General features: G+C 45.9%; 1 protein-coding gene across 2 annotated transcripts; it reads right to left on the reverse strand.

Moving 5' to 3' along the window:
• Positions 1–14841: 14841 nt before the first annotated feature.
• Positions 14842–18558, reverse strand: LOC123124423 (uncharacterized). 2 transcript variants are annotated; one of them, XM_044545039.1, is made up of 6 exons: positions 17923–18558; positions 17050–17136; positions 16136–16969; positions 15826–15927; positions 15268–15537; positions 14842–15199 (listed from the first exon to the last, which is right to left on the reverse strand). In XM_044545039.1, the coding sequence occupies exons 1-6, from the start codon at positions 18319–18321 to the stop codon at positions 15137–15139; spliced, it is 1755 nt and encodes a 584-aa protein (XP_044400974.1). In that variant the 5' UTR covers positions 18322–18558; the 3' UTR covers positions 14842–15136. The 2 variants fall into 2 exon arrangements, with proteins under 2 accessions (XP_044400974.1, XP_044400973.1); XM_044545038.1 differs by having other exon boundaries at positions 15781–15927.
• Positions 18559–24086: the final 5528 nt, after the last annotated feature.

Genomic DNA, 24086 nt, shown 5'->3' on the forward strand with positions numbered 1-24086 from the left:
ACATAGAGAGGAAACTTGATATTACTGCAACTCCTACAAGCATATATTCCTCCCTCATAATAACTTTCAGTAGCGTCATGAATGAATTCAACAACATAACCATCACATAAAGCATTCTTTTCATGATCTACAAGCATAGAAATTTTTCTACTCTCCACATAAGCAAAATTCTTCTCATTCGGAATAGTGGGATCACTAATTCCTAAAGTTGACACTCTTCCAAACCCGCTTTAGATGATAGTATTATTCATAATCCAAAATATATAAGTGAAGTTCATGGAGCATTCTACAATTAATATAGACTAACCAATATCGAAGCTCAAAATATATAAGTGAAGCACACGAAGCATTCTATAAAACCATACTCAAAAGATTTAAGTGAAGCACAAAAGAGCATTCTATAAGGTCATACTCAAAAGATATAAGTGAAGCACATGAATCATTATATAAATTGATGAAGGTACATCTCATACTAGCATGGTTCTTAAAGAAAAATAAAAACACAAAGGACACAAATCATGTGAACAAAACAAAAACCGAGGTATACCGATAATTGTTGAAGAAGAAAGATGGGATGCCAACCGGGGCATCCCCAAGCTTAGATGCTTGAGTATCCTTGGAATATTTACTTGGGGTGCCTTGGGCATCCCCAAGCTTGAACTCTTGCCTCTCTTTATTCTTCTCACATCGATAACTCCTCGTTCTTCGAACACTTAATCCACAAAAACTTAACAAAAACTTTGTGAGATCCATTAGTATACTAAAGCAAATCACTACCTTTAGGTACTGTTCCAAACTCATTCCAATTTCATATTAGCACTTTATCTACTGTATTCTAACTTTACCATGGTTCATACCTGTCACGCCCAAGATGCGACCCTATCCTAAAGGAACACGAAGGTCCCACCAAGGATAGAAGCGCATCTTGAAGACGCTTTTGCAAGGTGGATATCATTACATCAACATTACATAAAAGATGGGGATACATACAAGAGGCATACAACTGCCGCAAGAATACATCATACATAAGGTCAACATCCGGCTACGGATGAAACATAAACAGAAACTCAAACAACATCCACCCTGCTAGCCCAGGCTGCCGGCCTGGAATCTATCCCCTGATCGAAGAAGAAGCAGAAGAAGAAGTCCAAAACAAGCAACATCGCTCTCGCATCATGATCATCGCAAAACCTGTACCTGCAACTGGTGTTGTAGTAATCTGTGAGCCACGAGGACTCAGCAATCCCATTACCATGGGTATCAAGACTAGCAAAGCTTAATGGGTATGGAAAGGATAAGTGGTGAGGTTGCAGCAGCGACTAAGCAATTATGGTGGCTAACTTACGCAAATAAGAGCGAGAAGAGAAGCAAAGGAACGGTCGTCAACTAGTAATGATCAAGAAGTGATCCTGAACTCCTACTTACGTCAAACATAACCCATAAACCGTGTTCACTTCCCGGACTCCGCCGAGAAGAGACCATCATGGCTACACACGCGGTTGATGCGTTTTATTTAAAACAAGTGTCAAGCTCTCTACAACCGGATGTTAACAAATTCCCATCTGCCACATAACCGCGGGCACGGCTCTCGAAAGTTTATACCCTACAGGGGTGTCCCAACTTAGCCCATTATAAGCTCTCACGGTCAACGAAGGATATTCCTTCTCCCGGGAAGACCCGATCAGTCTCGGAATCCCGGTTACAAGACATTTCGACGATGGTAAAACAAAACCAGCAAAGCCGCCCAATGTGTCGACAATCCCGATAGGAGTCGCACGTATCTCGTTCTCAGGACACACTGGATGAGCAAGACGTCGGGTTGGCATAGACCCTAGTTGCCCAGGGGGCGCCGGACATCGCTCGGTTTGGACCAGCACTTAGACAAGCACTGGCCCGGGGGTAAAATAAAGATGACCCTCGGGATGCGCGACTCCCAAGGGAAAAAGGCTAGGTGAGGCAAATGTAAAACCAAGGTTGGGCCTTGCTGGAAGAGTTTTATTCAAAGCGAACTGTCAAGGGGGTCCCATAAATCACCCAACCGCGTAAGGGACGCAAAATCAAGGAACATAACACCGGTATGACGGAAACTAGGGCGGCAAGAGTGGAACAAAACGCCACGCATAAGGCCGAGCCTTCCACCCTTTACCAAGTATATAGATGCATTAATTAAATAAGAGATATTGTGATATCCGAACATAAACATAATCCAACATGGAGCAATCTTCATCTTCATCTACAACTAGCAACGCTATAAGAGGGGCTGAGCAAAGCGGTAACATAGCCAAACAACGGTTTGCTAGGAAGGTGACAAAGGTTAGAGGTTCATGGCAATTTGGGAGGCTTGAAGAGCAACTGATAGGTAGCGCAGCATAGCGATAGAACGAAGCAACTAGCGCAGCAATGATAGTAATGAGATCCAAGGTGACGGTCATCTTGCCTGAAATCCTGCTAGGAAGAAGAACGATTCCATGAAGAAGATGAAGCCACGAAGACGAACGAATCCTCACGATCGCAACGACACGGGAACTATCGAGAAGAAGCACACAACATGGTAAACACACCACACATGAACAAGGCATGATGATCAACCAAGTATGATACATGACAAGGCTATATGAAGCTACTCATGGCAAGAGATGACGCATACAAGAGCAACACATCAAAGCAAGTTTAAATGAGGCCAGAAACAACATAGAACAAATCTGGTAAGTCCTCATATGCAAATTTCGAAATTGGTCCAGATCTGAATAAGCCTTATGTTTAAGTTGTTAAACAGCAAGTTAAGATGCACCAAGATGATCTACACGAAAAATTATAGTCAAGTTACATATAAAGTTCATTAGATTCGGAGCTACGGCCTAGAAGATATGAGCAAAACAAGTTAAACATGGCATTGATGCAAAATGCATCCAAACATCAAGCAAACACATTCAAAACAAGGATGCAACAAGGTAACATGAAACTACATGCAATTCTAAGAAAGTTACATATAGGGCACACTCGAAACGGAGCAACACATACACTCCAAACAAGATATAGCAACAATCTGTCCAAAACAGCAACTATGCATCTAGCAAGCATCAAAACAATAAGCTACAGCAACTCAACATGAAAACAAAAAGCATGGACGTGATGCATAAATAAAGCATTACAAAATATGAACACTGAGCTATCTCCAGAAATCACTAGAACATGCTCAAAAGGACATGGCAAGATTGCAAATAATAACAGTTTCACAGACTTGGCAGAAATCACTGGACATGGCAGAAATAACATCAGGTTGCAAGGTTTAGAGCTAACAAACAACATTCTACAGGAACATATCATAGTAAACAAAGGCATGGAAAGAATCTACTAATTGTCTAGAACAAAAGTCTCTTACTGATCATGAGCTAAAAAGGCACAGAAGATATGATGGCACCCAGGTAAACATAGCAAGTAATATGACAGATTCAGACTTAGAAGAAAAACAGAGCATGGCAGAAATAACGATAACTAGACATGTTGGTGAGCTTGAACCACTCACCACAGAGCAATACATGGCATGACAAGGTAACCAACAGTAAGATGGAATGAATATGAAGCTAAACATGGCAATTACATAGTCGTAGGATACATGGATCACTAGTAACAACCATGGCAAAAATTGATTAACATGTAAACAATCTGCCAGGAACATTTTCTAGCAAAAGTAGAGCAATATTAAGACATGCTAGAGTACTCCATAATTTCAAAAATGGGAATGGATGGATAGAGCATAACATGTGTAACAAAACATCCTTAGTGAACATCTCCAGATTATGCATAGATCTCATGGACACAGCAGGTTTACATAGCAACAAAATATAACAGATTCAGACTTAGCAGAAATGACTAAGTCACAGAAATCAGCAACATCATGGAGGCTACTTTGCATGCTTGTTCTAGTCACTACAGAGGTCCTAAAAATACAAGACTAGTACCACTGTAAATCTGGCATGATGTAGTTCAAATCACATGTAGAGCTCATGCTCATAGGATGCACACACAGAATGCAACGAAAAAGACAAATCACCAAGTTCTGATAACAGACAACAGTTGACATCACATAGCAGTTTTGCAACAATGATTAGGGCATCAAGATGAGCTCAAACAAACACGGCACAATGGAATCAAATGTAGAGCATCTCCCAATGAACATTTCGACATATTACATACACGAAACGGAGCAGTATGCATGGAGTTATGATGCAGAGAACATGGTAACATATTGCAAAATTTTACAGACTTGGAAATTCGAGGGGGAGGGGAAGTCAACCTCTCTGTTAGATCCAGATCGGGACGGAGGGAGTTCGCCGGAGGGGCTCGGGGCTGCACCGGCGGAGGAAGGAGAGGCCGTCGAGGGGGGCAGTCGGGGCCGGCCGGAGTTGGGGCCTCACCGGCGGAGGGTGGCGCGGGGACACGGCGGCGGGGCAGCGGGCGGAGCACGGGACGCTCCGGCGAGCTCGAGCTCGGGCTCGGGCTCCCATGGAGTCGCGGCAGGAGGGCGGCGGGGTCGCCTCGGGCGACGGCGGCGGAAGCGGAGGGCGGCGGCGCGGGAGCCAGGCGCGGCGACCGCGGGCGGCGGCGATTTCGTCCGGTGGCGCAGAGGAGCGGGGCTAGGGTTTGGACTGCGCGAAATTTCGGAGGAATGCACATATATATAGGTAGAGGGAGCTAGGAGTGTCCAAACGAGGTGCGGATTTTGCCCACACGATCGTGATCGAACGACCGAGAGCATGGAGGGGGTTTTGCTGGGCTAGTGGGCTGTGGTCAAGGGGTGCTGGGCTGCAAAGAGAGAGGGGGTTTCGGGCTACGCGGTTAACCGTTGGGGCATCAAACGACCTCCAAATGGAACGAAATTTGACGGGCGGTGTCGTGGAATTTTCACGGCAGATGTCCTCGGGTTAGGACTTAGTCGTGGAGCCATCGCAATTGGGAAGCTTGAAGGGGTTAAGTGGGACAAGGAACACGAGGGTTTATACTGGTTCGGCCCCTTACGGTGAAGGTAAAAGCCTACGTCCAGTTGAGGTGGTATTAATCAGGGTTTCGATAACCAGGGAGCTAAACAGCTATGCCCGGCTCTCGATCAGATTGTTGTCGCCCCTAAACCGCTGCCGGGTCGTCCCTTTCTATAGGGAGGTTGGCACCCAGCGGCCCTTAGAGTCCCGGCCGGCTCATAAGAGTGTCCGGCTCGGACTCTAAACAATACTTGCCTTACACTACAAGTCTACTATAACAATGATGATAACTATGGGCAATAAGCCATCGCCGGGTCTCAGCCCATCTCTGGCCCATTATCTTGAAACTTAGCTCCGGGCTTCTGGCAATGACCCTTAGTGTAACCCGGCCCTCCTGGCGGGTGACTCCCAGGTCTATATCCTCAACAGGCGGTCTACCTGTGCTATACCAAGGCCACTCGGCAATTCTCGGCCCATTCCGAGAATGTTTCCTGCTCACGAAACAAGGACTGAGAGGGGTGACGGGCGCATGTGGGAGTGTCGGATCACGAAACGGACAACGAGGAAAAGAACCGGATGCAAGTTTTGAAAAGCATGATGATGCAATGCAGATGATGACATGACAAAATGCAACACGCAAGCAAATGACAAGGCAAGGACGGCGAATAACTGGCAGACACATGGCGCATCGGAGCCGGGGCGTTACAATACCCCCCGATACTACCATAGATTCATCAAAATAAGCGATCAACACATAGAAAGCAGAATCTGTCAAAAACAGGACAGTCTGTAGCAATCTGGAAGTTTAGTAAACTTCTGTAACTCCAAAAAAATCTAAAAAAATATGAAAATTTAAAAAAATTGTACAGAAGTAATGTGCGAAAAGTTTCAGACCCATTTGACTTTCCAGTAAAAATTGTAAATTCACGCACTACAGCCAAAGTTTCTGTTTTTGTACTGCACATAGTAAACAAGCAATCTAATCATCCTAAAACCAAAGCTTGGCACATTATTTTTTATAATAAAATGGATATATACAAGGGGATAATTATTTTCAGAGAAGCTTCCGTGAATTTTTTTACATTGTTTCCATGAGCATGAACACAAGTGTTCAAGGTCGACCCTCACTTCTCCAATGCATAACCATCCAATCACTTCTCTTTATTGAAAAACTTTTTAGGCATGAGAGGCAAGTAAATTTTTTTGGACTTTCATTCTTAATTTTTTTTGTATGTTTCACCCACAACTAAACAGAAACAAAAAGGAAAAACAAAATCTACTTAGTGAAGAAAGCAAACAAGCACACACGAGAATATGAACCCCACGCTATTGCTCACCGGCAACGGCACCAGAAAAGAGCTTGATAATCCCCAAGTGCAGGGACTCATCGTAGCAATTCCCAAAGGTGGAAGTGATAAGTATGGAGTGTCGAACCCACAAGGAGCTAAAGGTGAGATCAATATTCTCTCAAGTCCTATCTGCCACTTATACGACTCTACGTACACCAAACGTTTGCTTCCAACTAGAAACGAGAAATAAAACTACGTTGTGGGTATGAAGAGGATAACTTTGCATGGTATCGGAGAGCGAAAATATAAAAGTAGGTGCTGTTATCATAAAGTTAGAATATATTACTAAATATTATAAATAGCGAGTGTGGAATAATGGTGAGTCGGTGTGCGGAATTATCCTAGGCAATTGTTAACAAGACCGGTAGTCGTCATTGCAATTTCATATGAGGGAGAGGCATAAGCTAACATACTTTCTCTTCTTGGATCATATGCACTTATGATTGGAACTCTAGCAAGCATCCGCAACTAATAAAGATCATTAAGGTAAAACCCAACCATAGCATTAAAGCATCAAGTCCCCTTTATCCCATATGCAACAACCCCCTTACTCGGGTTTATGCTTCTGTCACTCAGGCAACCCACTATAAGCGAATCATGAATGTATTGAAACACCCTACAGCGAGAATCCCTCACGCTTGCGCGACACGGAGGGCACAATAGAACAGCACCAAAATAAAACATACAACTCGTACCAATCTAGATCATCAATCAACCCAAAGACAAAGGATATCTACTCAAAACATCATAGGATGGCAACACATCATTGGATCATAATATGTGGCATAAAGCACCATGTTCAAGTAGGGATTACAGCGGGGTGCGGGAGAGTGGACCGCGTAAAAGAGATGAGGATGGTGATGATGGTGGTGATGTTGATGAAGACGATCACCGCGGCGATGATTCCCCTCCCGATGGCACTCCGGTGCCACCGAGAGAGAGGAGGAGAGGTTCTCCCCCTTGTGCTTCCTCCTCCATGGCCTCCCCCCTAGACGGGGAGAGGTTCTCCCTCTGGTCCTTGGCCTTCATGGCGATGATGGCCCCTCCGGGATCCTCCTCCATGGCCTCCGGTGATGATGGCCCCCTCCGGCAGGGTGCCAAAGAGGGCCTAGATTGATTTCTCGTGGCTACAGAGGCTTGCGGCGGCAGAACTTCCGATCTAGGTTATTTTCTGGAGGTTTCTGTATTAATAGGATTTTTTGGCGTAGGTCTCACGTTAGGGGGGGGTCTCCAAGTCGTCCACGAGATAGGGGCCCACGCCCAGGGGGTGGGCGCGCCCCCCACCCTCGTGGACAGCCCGGGACTCTTCTGGCCCATCTCTTTTACTCCGGGGGCTTCTTTTGGTCCATAAAAATCATCAAAAATTGGCACGTCAATTGGACTCCGTTTGGTATTCCTTTTCTGCGATACTCAAAAACAAGGAAAAAACAGAAACTGGCACTGGGCTCTAGGTTAATAGGTTAGTCCCAAAAATCATATAAAATATCATATAAATGCATATAAAACATCTAAGATGGATAATATAATAGCATGAATACTTCATAAATTATAGATGCGTTGGAGACGTATCAGCGTGCCATTTCCACCCAGTCTGCCCTTATGCCGTGATTCAGGAACACCAATCGGCTTAAGGTCAAGAATAAAGTCAATACAAAACTCAATGACCTCCCCATTTTCATGGCCCTTGGAGATGCTTCCTTTTGGCCTAGCACGGTTATGAACATATTTCTTTAAGACTCCCATGAACCTCTCAAAGGGGAACATATTGTGTAGAAATACAGGACCCAGAACGTTAATCTCTTCTCATAGGTGAACTAGGACGTGCGTCATGATGTTGAAGAAGGATGGTGGGAACACCAACTCGAAACTGACAAGTCATTGCACCAAATCATTCTCTAACCTTGGTATGATTTCAGGATCGATTACCTTCTAAGAGATTGCACTGAGGAATGCACATAGCTTCACAATGGCTAATCGAACGTTTTCCGGTAGAAGCCCCCTCAATGCAACTGGAAGCAGTTGCTCATAATCACGTGGCAGTCATGAGACTTTAGGTTCTGGAACTTTTTCTCTGCCATATTTATTATTCCCTTTATATTCGACGAGAAGCCAGATGGTACCTTCATATTGAGCAGGCATTCAAAGAAGATTTCCTTCTCCTCTTTGGTAAGAGTGTAGATGGCATGACCCTGATGTATGCCGTCTTTTCCGTGCATACGTTGCTGGTCCTCCCGTGCCTCCGGTGTATCTTTTGTCTTCCCATACACGCCCAAGAAGCCAAGAAGGGTCATGCAAAGATTCTTCGTCACGTGCATCACGTCGATTGCAGAGCGGACCTCTAGGTCTTTCCAATAGGACATGTCCCAAAATATAGATTTCTTCTTCCACATGGATGCGCGTCCATCAGCGTCATTCAGAACAGGTTGTCCGCCAGGACCCTTTCCAAAGATTACCTTCAAATCCTTGACCATATCATGTACATCAGCACCAGTACGGTGGCGAGGCTTCATCCAGTGATCCGCCTCACCTTTGAAATGCTTGCCTTTCTTTCTTACGGGATGCCTGCTCGAAAGAAATTAATGATGTCCCAGGTACACATTTTCTTATAATTATTCAAATATATAATGTCGGTATCATCCAAACAATGCATGCATGCGCGGTATCCCTTGTTTGTTTGTCCTGAAAGGTTACTGAGAGCAGGCCAATCATTGATGGTCACGAACAGCAACGCTTGTAGGTCAAATTCTTCCTGATCGAGTTCATCCCATGCACGTACACCTTTTCCATTCCACAATTGTAAGAGTTCTTCAACTAATGGCCTTAGGTACACATCAATGTCATTGCCGAGTTGCTTAGGGCCTTGGATGAGCACTAGCATCATAATGAACTTCCGCTTCATGCACAACCAAGGAGGAAGGTTATACATACATAGAGTCACAGGCCAGGTGCTATGGTTGCTGCTCTGCTCCCCAAAAGGATTAATGCCATCTACGCTTAGACCAAACCATACGTTCCTTGCGTCACCTGCAAAGTCCTCCCAGTACTTTCTCTCGATTTTTCTCCACTGCGACCCATCAGCGGGGACTCTCAACTTCATGTCTTTCTTACAGTCTTCTCTGTGCCATCGCATCAACTTGGCATGCTCTTTGTTTTGGAACAAACGTTTCAACTGTGGTATTATAGGAGCATACCACATCACCTTGGCAGGAATCTTCTTCCTGGGGCGCTCGCCCTCGACATCACCAGGGTCATCGCGGCTGATCTTATAGCGCAATGCACCGCATACCGGGCATGCGTTCAAATCCTTGTACTCACCGCGGTAGAGGATGCAGTCATTAGTGCATGCATGTATCTTCTGCACCTCTAACCCTAGAGGGCAGACATCCTTCTTTGCTTCATACGTACTCTCGGGCAATTCGTTGTCCTTTGGAAGCATCTTCTTTAACATTATCATCAACTTTTCAAATCCCTTGTCAGATACACCATTCTCGGCCTTCCATTGCAGCAATTCCAGTGTGGTGCCCAGCTTTTTCTTGTTAGCTTTGCAATTCGGGTACAACAATTTCTTGTGACCCTCTAACATGCGCTGCAACTTCTTCTTCTCCTTTTCACTTGCGCAGTTTCTCTTTGCATCGGCAATGGCCCGACCTATAGAGGTTCTTGGAAGCAAAAGGAAGTGAAGCGCAAGAACTGGAGATAGGATGATCTCCATTCTCCATAATGGAGAGTCAGGGTCTATATTGTTTTATGCTATTTTACCTTAAAGAGGGTATTTAGGTCCTACCTAATACTGATGATCATGTGCTAAGAACAAAGTAGGGTTGGTTCGATGACTATCAGGATGATGATCGTATGACTTGTTATTAATAACGAGTAGAAGTTGTATGATGATGATTAGTAGGACTTGTTATTATGATGATGCATGATGCGAGCATGAAGAGTTATTATATATCTGTGGGTGAAATGAACATGGATTGGATTGAAGTGAAGGCAACATGCATGTGGTGCATGTCGAAAGTAGTACAATCCAAACTTGATCAAGTTAGGATTAGTATTACTTTCGACATGCACCACATGTTGCCTCACTTCAATCTAAGTCATGTTTAGGCATAGCAGTAGCAGTAGCACGGAGATAAGAGAGGACACATCTCTCTATCAGCTACCTATACCAACCTAAATTAACCCCCAAAACCCCTAAACCACCTCCTTTCAAAAAAAACAGCCGCTGAAATGCTGACGCGTGGAAGCTTATTGGTCTACCAACCGGGACCAAAGGCCCTCCTGCCTGGGCTCGCCGGAGCGGGCACGTGGAGGCCCATCTGTCCCGGTTTGTATAAGAACCGGGACTAAAGGCCTAGGGCATTAGTAACGACCCTTTAGTCCCGGTTCCCCAACCGGGACAGAAGGGCCTTATGAACCGGGACAAATGGGCCTTTTTCTACTAGTGCTAGATCATCAGCGGGCTCATCTGATGCCTCTTCTTTAGCTTCTTCCCACATTGCCAGCTCAGCTTCTTCCCCCATTGTTGTACCATCGTATTCAGGGAACCCATGGCCAGGATAGCTGTCGTCGTCCTCTTCTTCTTCATTGTCTTTCATCATAACCCCTCTTTCTCCGTGCTTGGTCCAAACATTATAGTGGGGCATGAAACCGGACTCAAACATGTGGACGTGAATGGTTCTTGACTTAGAGTAATTCTGATCATTCTTACAGCCAGCACATGGACAAGGCATAAAAGCATCCGCCCGCTTGTTTGCCTCAGCCGCAAGCAGAAAAGCTTGCACGCCATTAACAAACTGGGGAGAGCATCAGTCATCGTACATCCATTGCCGACTCATCTTCATTACACAGCACCGAATAGACCAAATTAATACAAGTTCATACAACACTTAAATGCAACATACAAATAACTCTCTAGCTAAAGCATTTAAATGCAACAACAAATGCGATCAAGATCGCAACTAAGGTAACAATTGATCCAACGGCATAATGATACCAAGCCTCACTATCAATGGCATATTTTCTAATCTTTCTAATCTTCAAGCGCATTTTCTCCATCTTGATCTTGTGATCATCGACGACATCGGCAACATGCAACTCCAATTCCATCTTCTCCCCCTCAATTCCTTTCAATTTTTCTTTCAAATACTCGTTTTCTCTTTCAACTAAATTTAACCTCTCGACAATAGGGTCGGTTGGAATTTGCGGTTCACATACCTCCTAGATAAAAATATCTATGTCAACTTGATGGGCATAATTTGTCATAAACACAAAATGCAACAAATAGTTATAAAGGAGAATATACCACATCTGAATCATAACCCAGATGAGGGTCGACGGGGACGGATATCAAAACCATGGCACTATGTATAACAAACAACGTACGGGTAAGATAATTATATGAGTAACTATATATCTAAATCACACAAACATGATTTTTTATATAAAAAAGATAAGAACAAGAGGCTCACCACAAGGTGGTGCCGTTGACGGGACGGTGCGGGTGATCGACCGTGGTTACGACGGATACGGGAAGGCACTAAGTAAACCACACCTACATATGCAAACTAAGAGTTATTTTGACCTCAAATTGCATATAAATCAAATACTACCACATATAATTCCTCCCAAAATAAAACCCACAAATCACTATACTTATAGAGCATTGCAAGAGCTAATCTAGCAATGAGAGATGAAAGCACAAAGTTGCTAACCTTTGTGATCACTTGGATGGATGGGGTGCCTTCAAATCTTCACAAATTTTGGCAAAAACGGAGTGTGAGCTCGAGAGGAAGATGAAGAAAACAGAGGAGAGAGGAAAGGGGAAGAACAGAGCGCTCGGGCTGGACGAAGGAGTTTATATAGGATGACCATTAGTATCGGTTGGTTATACGAACCGGGACTAAAGGTGCATCTCTAGTCCCGGTTCATATAACCAACCGGTACTAAAGGTGCTGGTGGGCCCCAACCTGACACAAGCCTGCCACCGCGTCTTTAGTACCGGTTCGTGGCACGAACCAGTACTAAAGGTTCGCCACAAACCAGTACTAATGATCATCGCCCGCCTAGTCGTTGGAACCGGCACTAATGAGCACATTAGTGCCGATTTCAGTTACAAAACGGGACTAATGTGCTTCACATTAGGCCCTTTTTCTACTAGTGCACCCCTCCTCTTCAGGGAAAATCCCAACGCAATTTACAAGTAGCAGAGGGTCGGTCCGTGGCGGCACTACATGGGTGCAATCACTGTTAGGGAGAAGCACTACAATGGTGAAAAGACGGAGTTGTTTGGCACATTCATGTCCGTCTAGGCCCACCACCAGCCCGATGGGACAAGAGGATATGACAAAGATAGTGGGCTCCCAACATGGGAGAAACACGGGCGAGGACGGTGAGGCCCTGTCAGATCAGCTGACGATGGCGGACATGGCACCCCAGGGTATGAAAGACATGGGAGTGATCACCCATACCCATACGGCCCATTCCCTCGGATCAGGAGGGCGAGCCCTGGAAAAAAATCTATGACCACACTAAGAGCATCTACAGTCGGGCGCGTCAAACCGTTCCCAACCGCCCGGGCAGACAGATCAGTCACTGACCAGCCAAAAAAGTAGACCCGCTCGGCCTCCTCAAACCGGTCCCAAACGTCGGGTTGTCCTGCACCCCTCATATCCAGCGCAAATCTACGGCGGACATGGGGAGGCCAGCCAGGCTCACCCTAGCCGCCACAAATATCCCCTTCGGACAAATCCGAGATCGAAATCAATCAGTCCGCTCTACTCTCTCTTTATCCATCTCCTCAACTCCTAGTCCCCTCTGCTTTTCGATCGATGGCCAGCGCAGGTAGCAGCGCTGGCTCCAATGGCAGATCCGGCAGCTCCGACGAGTGGGCGAGCCTGCTGTGAGATGCAAAGCCAGGCGATGTGGAGGAGATCGCCCTTTGCATCGCTTTGAGGTGGCCACAGTTGGACTAGGGCGGCAGCAGCAGAACGGTTCCGCCATGGCCGTCACCCATCGATGCAGCACCAGCAACATCGTCGGGCCCTCCTACCCGCCACGCAGCTTCGACCGCTCCAGGCCTATCTATGTACGCCGCCCCCACTACAAGCTCAATCTGCTTCGGATGGGGTAACCAGCCACCGCTGGGTCCTCGCGCCGGCGCTGGCACGGACAAGGACGAGGACGCTCGAATCTGAGGCACGGGCAGCCCACCGCGAGCGGCAGCGGATGAGGGAGAGGGCGACAGTGGGTGAGCATTGGCCGCGCGTCGGTCGATCCCGAGGACGTGCTCCCTTACGACGGTAGAGACGGATGCGCGGCGAGAATGCCAAGGCGCTTCGGCTCGCCATCAAGCTGTCGGAGCACGAGGCATCTAAGGAGGTGGTGGCCAAGGCGAAGGCGGTCCGACATGCGAAGGAGTAGGATCGCTTGCTCCGGAGGCTGATGGGCCAAATATGCTCCGACAATGACTCGGACGTAACAGAAGGCTCCAGCTCTGACGTTGACGCCTACACGAATGGGCACAATCGCACCGGTGACCACAAGGGGAAAGGCCCAGCAAGGAAATGGTGATTCCCTCTGCCCTTCTTAGTTTTATCCATGTTTTTTGTAGCATCGAACGTTGATCCTTTTGTCCGGCGATGAACTATGATGCTTTTGTATCAGAGGAATTTAGTCTGATTGTTGCTATTAAGAGCATCTCCAACAGGCGCCCAAAAAGAGCTCCGCGCGTTATTTTTTTTTTTTTTTGCGCCGAACAGCTCCAACAGATGCTGTAAAATATTGCGTGCTAAAAAGTTTTGGGCACGCGTTGAAAAACGCTATCGCGCACAGCATATTTTGGGCTCCGGATTACGCACGAGTCACAATTTGCACTGCGTGCTTTTTCTAGCGCGCGTTTTAGGGCGTCTGCTAAAGCAATGTTGGTCCCGGTGCATAAAAAGTGCTACAGTGGCGCGCTATAACTTTTGTTGGGTGCGAAATTTTTGTGCGCCTATTGGAGATGCTCTAAGTGTGTTCATCATGTTCATCTACGTAGCGTTGCATGGATTTCGAGGTTTAGATACGAGGGACATGGCTGTGGGAGCAGACAAATGAGGGGTCCACAGTAACTAACTGCCCGCGGATTCGTGGGGGCACGTCCGCGGGCGTTTGAGGGACCGGACTTTGTGTGTGGAGCTGTAGATACTTTAAGCCATGAGACTGTCCTTAATATTGCCAATACTTGTTCCTTGAAAATTGAGGGGTCGAAAACCATCTTCCAGAAATAGCATCTTTGGGATCAGTTAGAGCAAAACTTAGTCCCTTTGCTATAGATCATAAAAAACAGCTGGGGGGGGGGGGGGGGGGGGGACCTAAGTTTTAGCACGTGACAAAGATATATTTTTGGCGTTTCTTTCAGTTTTTGGGCGCCCTCATCAGCACAAAACAACTGAGTTGTTGCACAAATTGAGGTCTGTGAAGTAGCCAGATATGAAAACAGTTTGAGTACCGAGGGAAAATGGAGGAAAAGCTGAACGATTTGAAACCTCTGAATTTCTTTTACATCTGCGATCTCAATCTCATGGAAGTTTTGGAGAACAATCTCATGGCAGTTTTCTCTTGGGCACTTCTCTGTGCAAACACCTCACCTGCGGAGTTCTTATAAAACTTCCTAGATGAACAATAGGAAAAGTTCACGCAGTTCACTTTCCTGCATCATTGCACAAGGCATGTCACTGTAGTTCCTGTACTTTCCCTAAACTGTGGTTTTCAATTCATGCATTTCGGAGGAGGCCTTGAGCAGTATCAGCCGTGCCACATATATCTTCAATAGCCTTGTTGTGGACTCTCCCTCGAAACCTTCACCCGCAGGGTACGTCCCTCCAGAACCTGCAGAAATTCAAAGTGAAAACCAGATTTCTGAGCTGACACCGAAACCAACCGGTTGTTACACTGACCTGCTTGTTGAGAGAATTGATCGCGTAGTACGATTGCTCCTCCGTCGCCATTGTGACAAAACCAAATCCCCTTGAACGCCTGGTCCCTCCTCTGCGCTCATAGTAGACTACTCTAGCATCAACCACTTCGCCGTGCGCGCTGAACAGCTTCTCCAACCATGAGTCGTCCACTTGCCACGGCAGATTGCACACGAAGATTTCGAACGGAGACCCAGATTGACGGGGAGCTGTGATATATACCGTCAGAGGTCTGACACTGCCATATATCGCCTGTAATGTCCAGATGAAAAGTTAATCAGCGAAGCCCAAAGCATAAGGTTTCTACAGCCTGCCTTTAGCATATGAACTGAACTACACATCAGACATTTCTAAAAGCTACCAGAAAGGAAATAGTTTAAAGATCACTCTGGTGTACATACTTCATACCACCCATGAATCAAATAAGCTAGTAAAAAGAGTTAACAGAATGAAGGGACCGATTAAGTTGGCTCGTATTAAAGTATAAATACTCACGTATGAAGCTACAGAAGCCCCCATGAAGCTACAGAAAATACTCACGTATCCATGGTACATTCTAACAGCCTTCTCAGCCTCCTGAACAGTACTTATGGTGACATACCCAAATCCACGGCTCTGGCCCGTTTTGTCATCGTAAATGACCTGCACACATCTGCACTTTAGAACAAGGAGAGAAAAAACCATATATCCTGCTAGCTGCATCAGCAGTACTGATGAAATTCTCTAAAAAAACAGTGCTGATGAAACAGATTTCCAAACAAACGGTCCATTCATGCCGGTGACGGATTTGGGGCATATTTTTCATATATCATAGAACGAATAAGGATGATGAAGAGCTAAAAAGGCTCACCTCTGAGAAAACAACGACTCCGGCATGCTGGAAATTCAGTGCGAGAGAGTCGTCGTCAGTGTGGTAGGGTAGGTTCCCGACATACACTGTGGACCACTCTGACGCATATTCCTCTGGTGTGTCCTCCCAGTACTCTTCATACTGGTCCGGCTCTGGCTCCGGCAGGTGGTGGCTGGCAGTGGCCTGGTAAGTAAGTTGAGCGGTTTGAGCATTGCCTCTTTCAGCTATTGCCGCAGGGTAAGCTCTTGGTGCACTGACAGTTGGCTGTACAGGGTGAGTAATTTGTGCATTGTGAGCGTTGTTTAAACCTCTTCCAGTTTTTGCCACGGGCTGTGGCCTTGGTGCACTGACAGTTGGAGCAGCTACAGGATAAGTAACTTGAGAAGTGTGAGCGTTGTTTGAACCTCTTCCAGTTCTTGCCGCAGGGTGTGGCCTTGGTACACTGACAGTTGGCGCTACAGAATAAGTAACTTGAGAAGTGTGAGCACTGCCTGTGCTACCTTCAGCTCTTGTCGCAGGGAATGCTCTTGGTGCACTGACAGTTGGGGCTACATTCAGTGCGGTTCTAATTGAAGTATGTATTTGCTGGTTTTGATTCACAACATTCTGAAGAGGACTCCGATTGCCAAGAGAAGGGCAGCCGACTGCCGCCATTGCTGGGTACACTGCATTTTCCTTTTCTGGATGAGATGCTGGAAGCCCTTTGCACTTGGACGCAAGCCTCAATGTTTTCCACTTAGTTTCCTTATCAGTAGCATGACAATGATCATCAATCGAGAGACCTTTACCCCAATAATCGCACGGAGCTCGGACGTCACACACAAAACAGTAGCACTGCATTTGGAAAACACCAATGAATTCGCTTTGTAGCACATTGCCAACAGGATCAGAGAGTGAAAAAGCTTGTAACTCACCATGGTACAATGCTTCTCATGAGAAGTAGTGCCGAAGGGCAAGTTAGAACATAAATGGCGCGAGTGAGGGAAGTCCCTGCATGCTACCTGGAGAAACACATCCAGTAACGAATTAATGCCAATGCAGCTTCACAGTAGTAGTGCAGGGTCTTCCTAGAAACTCCAAAAACTCAAATTCTCTTTGTTAGACATCAATAAAAAAACGCAGATATTCATAGACCATATGAGCAGGTAGACATGGAAGAATGTAATGTATTCATATATGCACTTAGGCCGCGTTCGGCAGTCATCCGCGGAGCGGAGCGCGCGGAGCGGGCTTTAATCAACTCCGCAAATTATGGCCTTAATCAACTGGATTGCCGCTGCGCTCCGGCACGGAGCCGCGGAGCGGAGGGAATCCAAACGCGGCCTTAAGCAAACAACTTCGATCTAACAAATTTTCTGTTCTCTTGAACACGCATCATAATGGGCATCATTTTGTACTAGAAGAAACAAGCCCAAATAGCACCAGCAGTGACCATGAACCCGCAATCAAGTTGGGTACGGCTGACTATCAATACAGAATCCAAATAAAAGGAAAAATAAACAGCAAAAGTCCGGTGGTCTAAGGATGCAACGGGCAGACACTATGCTACAAGTTGAATAATGCATCTTTAACAGCTTGCACATTATCTGAAATCAGAAGTCATGTTCTGCTTCTGCAGCAGTGACTGAACATACAGTAGATTTCATTTAAGGAAATTGCGTATCGATTTCATACAAATACATTTCTGTATGCTCTTTTCTATTTGAATCACCTTAGCAAGTCGATTCTGAAATCACATACACATGATAAATACGATGCTTCGGACCATAACGTTAGAAACAAAATACCTGGCCTTTCTCTGCAACTATCTGCAGTTCATCGGAGTTGACATCGTTCCCCGCAGCCCCCTTCTGTTCCACAGCGGCAACCGCCCCATCAGGGTCGCCGTCTAGAACCACGCAGTCGTCGTCATCTGTGGCAACACCGGCGCCGTCCGACTCGCCCCTCTTCAACACAGCATCAGCGCAAGGCAATTTCCTTGCCACGGGGGCGGGGCGAGAGTCCTCCTCGTCGGAGCTGATCTCCACATCGTCCCGCGCCGACCCCGTCCTTCCGCACGCAGGATTCTGGGCAGGAAGAGCTCTACCGGACGGGGACCCCCGAGGCACCGAGGAGCCCGAACGAGGCCACAGTATCTGGAGACGTCGTCGCCCGACATGGATCCGGAACCCCATCGATCCAGCCATCCAGGAGCGGCGGAATGCAGCAAAATATCCTGGCGGCAGTGGCTTTTACCGTCGGTGAAGTTGGCGGCCGATTGAGCGCGTCGAAATGGCTCGTCGGCGGTCGCTCGACGGCTTTTAGCGCCGCGATTGGGGCGAGGAGTTTGGCTGAAGGCAGGAGATTTTGGTGATCCCCGCTGTTATCGCGGGTGATTAACAGAAGATGTGGACCGTTGGAGCCTTGGAGGGGAAAGTAATCGAGTAACTTGCGCCCCTTCCAACATTTGAAATTCAAATTTTGTACCCGCCCCCCTCGTCCCACTTTTGTGATCCTCGTCCTCTCAAAAAGGAGGTATGCATTTTTTTTTCAAAACAAAAGAGGGATGTCAGCGACCCAAAAGTGCTGCCTGCGAAGAATACGAATCAGGAGAAAAAATAGTTTGAGACATCTATATTATTATTTTTCCCAACGCAAGCTATAATTAATGGGCTTCATCAAGGAATAAATAGACTATAATACATATATGCATGTCATGCATCTCTACCAAGGTTTTGGTTATCGAATGGGGCATTTTTACCTGGGGGACCGTAGACGTGGTTAGGGTATCTCCAAGACGGGCCTTCAAACCGTCACTATATGTCTGGACCATAGTGTCTGGATCACTTTTGTCATCCAACCGGAGACCTGTATATGTCGGCTTAGCAGTTGGAACGTACGGATTCCGGTATCCAAGAGACTAACGTGGGGAGCTTTGCTGGAGTCCGGACATGCACTTGACCAATCAAATACACTGTCTCCCTCTTCTCTCTTCTCCAAACTGCACATGCATGGTCCCTCTCTCCTCTCTCTACTCCCAACCGGACACCAAATCACAAATATCTCACCACATGCATGAGCCTCATCTACTTTTTTCCCTTCCAACCGGATACTTTGTGATTAGTATTGGATGGCTCCCTCCCGCATCATGTTCGTGGACCACGTCTGGACATAAAAATGGACATATATCGGATATATTTGTGCATCAGCGTTTGAGATGCCCTTACCACAGTTACCGAGAAATACCGAGCATATTTCGAACAAAATTTATAACTAAATTTTGAATTCATTTTTGTTGAAAATAATATAGATAGAACATGAACTCGTATTTATCATAGAACAGCTTACTAGCCTAATGGAACGTTGTCCACCCATGTGCTCTGAGGTCGGTAGTTCGACATCTCGACCTTTTGAGTAAGACTAAGGAATTGACAGTTTTTTATGAAATAGGTTGCTACCAACACGTCAGAACCAATTCTCCTGTCATAGAAGGGATTCTACCTTAGTTAACTATACATTGACGTTTAAATTCAAAAAAAATGATATTTTTGCTCGGTGTGAGAGTTTACCGGGGGCACCAAAATACTCGGTAGCCGCGCGAAATCTTGAAATTTTGTTCGGTAACCAAAACCTTAATCTCTACATGATGTCTACTATGCAACTTTAGTCTTGTAGACTCGTGTTGAGCCTCCAAGCGCAGAGTTTTGTAGGACAGTATCAATTTTCTCTCAAGTGGATGACCTAAGGTTTATCAATCCATGGGAGGCATGGGATGAAGATGGTCTCTCTCAAACAACCCTACAACCAAATAACAAAGAGTCTCTTGTGTCCCCGCCGCATCAAATACATTGGTAAATTGTATAGGTGCACTAGTTCGGCGAAGAGATAGTGATACAAGTGTAGTAATGATAGTAGATATTGATTTTTGTAACAGAAACAATAAAAAACAGCAAGGTAACAAGTAACAAAAGTGAGCGCAAAAGGTATTGCAATGCTTGAAAATAAGGTCTAGGGTTCATAATTTTACTAGTGCGATCTCTCAACAGTGCTAACATAATTAGATCATATGGCAATCCCTCGATGTGCAATAAAGAATCACTTCAAAAAAATTATCTAACAGAGAACATAAGACGAAATTGTTTGTAGGGTACGAAACTACCTCAAAGTTATCCTTTCCAGTCGATCTATCGAGCTATTCCTATAAGTGTCACAAACAACCCAAGAGTTCCTACTAAAATAACACCATATGATACACATCAACCAACTCTAATGTCACCTAGATACTCCAATGTCATCACAAGTATCTATGAGTTGATTATACGATACGCATCAAACAACTTCGGATTCATAATATTCAATCCAACACAAAGAACTTCAAAGAGTGCCCCAAGATTTCTACCGGAGAAAGTAGGACGGAAACGTGCATAAACCCCTATGCATAGGTTACCCTAATGTCACTTCGGAAATCCACGAGATGAGTGCAAAAACATACATTAAGTGAATCAATATAATACCCCATTGTCACCAGAGTATTCATATGCAAGACATACATCAAGTGTTCTCAAATCCAACAAAGTATTCAATCCGACAAAAGTGAAACCTCAAAGGTAAAAAATTCAATTCATCACAACAAGATAGAGACGGGAAAACACCATATGATTCAACTATATTAACAAAGCTCGCGGTACATCAAGATCGTGCCAAATCAAGAAAACGAGAGAGAGAGAGAGAGAGATCAACACATAGCTACTAGTACATACCCTCAACTCCGAGGGTGAACTACTCCCTCCTCATCATAGAGACTGCCGGGATGATGAAGATGGCCTCCGGTGATGATTTCCCCCTCCGAAAGAGTGCCAGAAAAGGGCTCTAGATTGGGTCGTGGAGGTACAGAGGCTTGCGACGGCGGAGTTGAAGTTCTAGGGTTATTTCTGGGGGTTTCTATATTTATAAGAATTTTTGGCATTGGAATCACGCGAAGATGGGCCACGAGGTGCCCACTACCCACCAGCCCACCATTTTGGCTCCTGGCGGGTAGTGGTCACCTCGTGGCTCTTCTGGCCCTCCCACGAAGCTTTGAGGGTCTCTTTTGTTCCCAAAAAAATCGTCAAAAAGTTCCGCTGCTTTTGGACTTCATTTGATATGGATTTTCTGGAAGACCAAAAACAAGCAGAAAACAGCAACTAGCACTGGGCACTAGGTCAATATGTTAGCCCATAAAAACCATATAAAAACCATGTAAAAGTGCACCAAAATCATACAAAACTATAATAAACATGCATGGCATGAATACTTCATAAATCATAGATACGTTGGAGACGTATCAGCATCCCCAAGCTTAATTCCTACTCGGCCTCGAGTAGGTAAATGATAAAAGAAATAATTTAGGAAGTATGAATGCTAGCATTGTGCATAAGTTTGATCAATGATAATTTCAATAACTTTTCCTAACATCACAACAACAACTCTTTCTTATAAAACTCATGACGATAAAGTAGCAACCGATTCACATGTTATGGCTCAAACAATGCCTTCTCTTGAAACTTAACGACCTATGTTCTTAGTCACCAAACAATTGCAATTCAACTTATTCTCAACAAAGTCTAGGTAAGAGCTCCACATACTCAATCATATAGTCTTCTATGATTGCTAGTACTCAAAGCATATTTTTGGAACAAACGGCATCCATCGAACACAGAGAAAGATAGGGGCTTAATGTTTCGCCTCCCAACTCATTTATCATATAGATAATTGTCAACAATAATAATTCATGATCAAATTGTTGGGGAACGTAGCAATAATTCAAAATTTTCCTACGTGTCACCAAGATCAATCTAGGAGATGCTAGCAACGAGAGAGAGGGAGTGCATCTTCATACCCTTGAAGATCGCTAAGCGGAAGCGTTACAAGAACGCGGTTGATGGAGTCGTACTCGCAGCGATTCAAATCGCGGAAGATCCGATCTAGCGCCGAACGGACGGCACCTCCGCGTTCAACACACGTACAGCCCGGGGACGTCTCCTCCTTCTTGATCCAGCAAGGGGAGAGGAGAAGTTGAGGGAGAACTCCAGCAGCACGATGGCGTGGTGGCAATGGAGCTCGTGGTTCTCCGGCAGAGCTTCGCTAAGCACTACGGAGGAGGAGGAGGTGTATGAGGGAGGGTTGCGCCAGGGAAGAGGTGTGGCTGCCCTCCCACCCCTCCACTATATATAGGGGCAAGGGGAGAGGGGGAGGCATCCTAGGGTTTCCCCTAGGGGGGGCGGCCAAGCGGATTGGATCTCCCTAGGGAAAATCCTAGGGAGACTTGCCCCCCAAGCCAAGCAGGTGGAGGCTTGCCTCCCAAGCCAGGTGGAGGCGCCCCACCTCCCCAAGTAACATGGGAAAGGGTGTGGGGGGCGCACCACCCCTTAGTGGGCTGGTTTGCCCCTTCCCCTTTGGCCCATGAGGCCCTCCAACACTTGCCGGGGCTCCCGAAACACCTTTCGGTCATGCTGGCCATAGCCTGGTACCCCCGGAACACTTCCGGACTCCAATACCCTTCGTCCAATATATCGATCTTCACCGCCGGACCATTCCGGAACTCCTCGTGATGTCCGGGACTCCGAACAACCTTCGGTAACCACATACTATTTCCCATAACAACTCTAGCGTCACCGAACCTTAAGTGTGTAGACCCTACGGGTTCGGGAACCATGCAGACATGACCGAGACACCTCTCCGGCCAATAACCAATAGCGGGATCTGGATACCCATATTGGCTCCCACATGTTCCACGATGATCTCATCAGATGAACCACGATGTCGGGGATTCAATCAATCCCGTATACAATTCCCTTTGTCTATCGGCATGTTGCTTGCCCGAGATTCGATCGTCGGTATCCCAATACCTCATTCAATCTTGTTACCGGCAAGTCTCTTTACTCGTTCCGTAACGCATGATCCCGTGGCTAACTCCTTAGTCACATTGAGCTCATTATGATGATGCATTACCGAGTGGGCCCAGAGATACCTCTCCGTCATAAGGAGTGACAAATCCCAGTCTCGATTCGTGCCAACCCAACAGACACTTTCGGAGATACATGTAGTGCACCTTTATAGCCACCCAGTTATGTTGTGACGTTTGATACACCCAAAGCATTCCTACGGTATCCGGGAGTTGCACAATCTCATGGTCTAAGGAAACGATACTTGACATTAGAAAAGCTCTTAGCAAACGAACTACACGATCTTGTGCTATGCTTAGGATTGGGTCTTGTCCATCACATCATTCTCCTAATGTTGTGATCCCGTTATCAATGACATCCAATGTCCATGGTCAGGAAACCATAACCATCTATTGATCAACGAGCTAGTCAACTAGAGGCTTACTAGGGACATGTTGTGGCCTATGTATTCACACATGTATTACGGTTTCCAGTTAATACAATTATACATGAACAATAGACAATTATCATGAACAAGGAAATACAATAATAACCATTTTATTATTGCCTCTAGGGCATATTTCCAACAGTCTCCCACTTGCACTAGAGTCAATAATCTAGTTCACATCACTATGTGATTGTAATGAATCCAACACCCATGGGGTTTGTTCATATCTCGCTTGTGAGAGAGGTTACTAGTCAACGGGTCCGAACCTTTCAGATCCGTGTGTGCTTTACAAATCTCTATGTCATCTTGTAGATGTAGCTACCACGCGCTACTTGGAGCTATTCCAAATAACTGCTCTACTATACGAATCCGGTTTACTACTCAGAGTCATCCGGATAGTGTCAAAGTTTGCATCGACGCAACCCTTTACGACGAACTCTTTCACCACCTCCATAATCGAGAAAATTCCTTAGTCCACTAGTTACTAAGGATAAGTTCGACCGCTATCATGTGATCCATTCCTGGATCACTCTTGTACCCCTTGACTGACTCATGGCAAGGTACACTTCAGGTGCGGTACACAGCATAGCATACTGTAGAG

This window comes from Triticum aestivum, chromosome 5D, assembly GCF_018294505.1.
Source record: "Triticum aestivum cultivar Chinese Spring chromosome 5D, IWGSC CS RefSeq v2.1, whole genome shotgun sequence".
Lineage (NCBI taxonomy): Eukaryota > Viridiplantae > Streptophyta > Magnoliopsida > Poales > Poaceae > Triticum > Triticum aestivum.

What these genes read in the sequence shown, in the direction of transcription:
- LOC123124423 (XM_044545038.1), bottom strand. Translation starts at nt 18,321, where the DNA reads ATGGCTGGATCGATGGGGTTCCGGATCCATGTCGGGCGACGACGTCTC. An exon ending in ATGAGAAGCATTGTACCATG is followed by an intron (nt 16,970 to 17,049) that starts GTGAGTTACAAG and finishes TTCCAAATGCAG; the next exon opens with TGCTACTGTTTTGTGTGTGA. An exon ending in GGGCTTCTGTAGCTTCATAC is followed by an intron (nt 15,538 to 15,780) that starts GTGAGTATTTAT and finishes TGGACATTACAG; the next exon opens with GCGATATATGGCAGTGTCAG.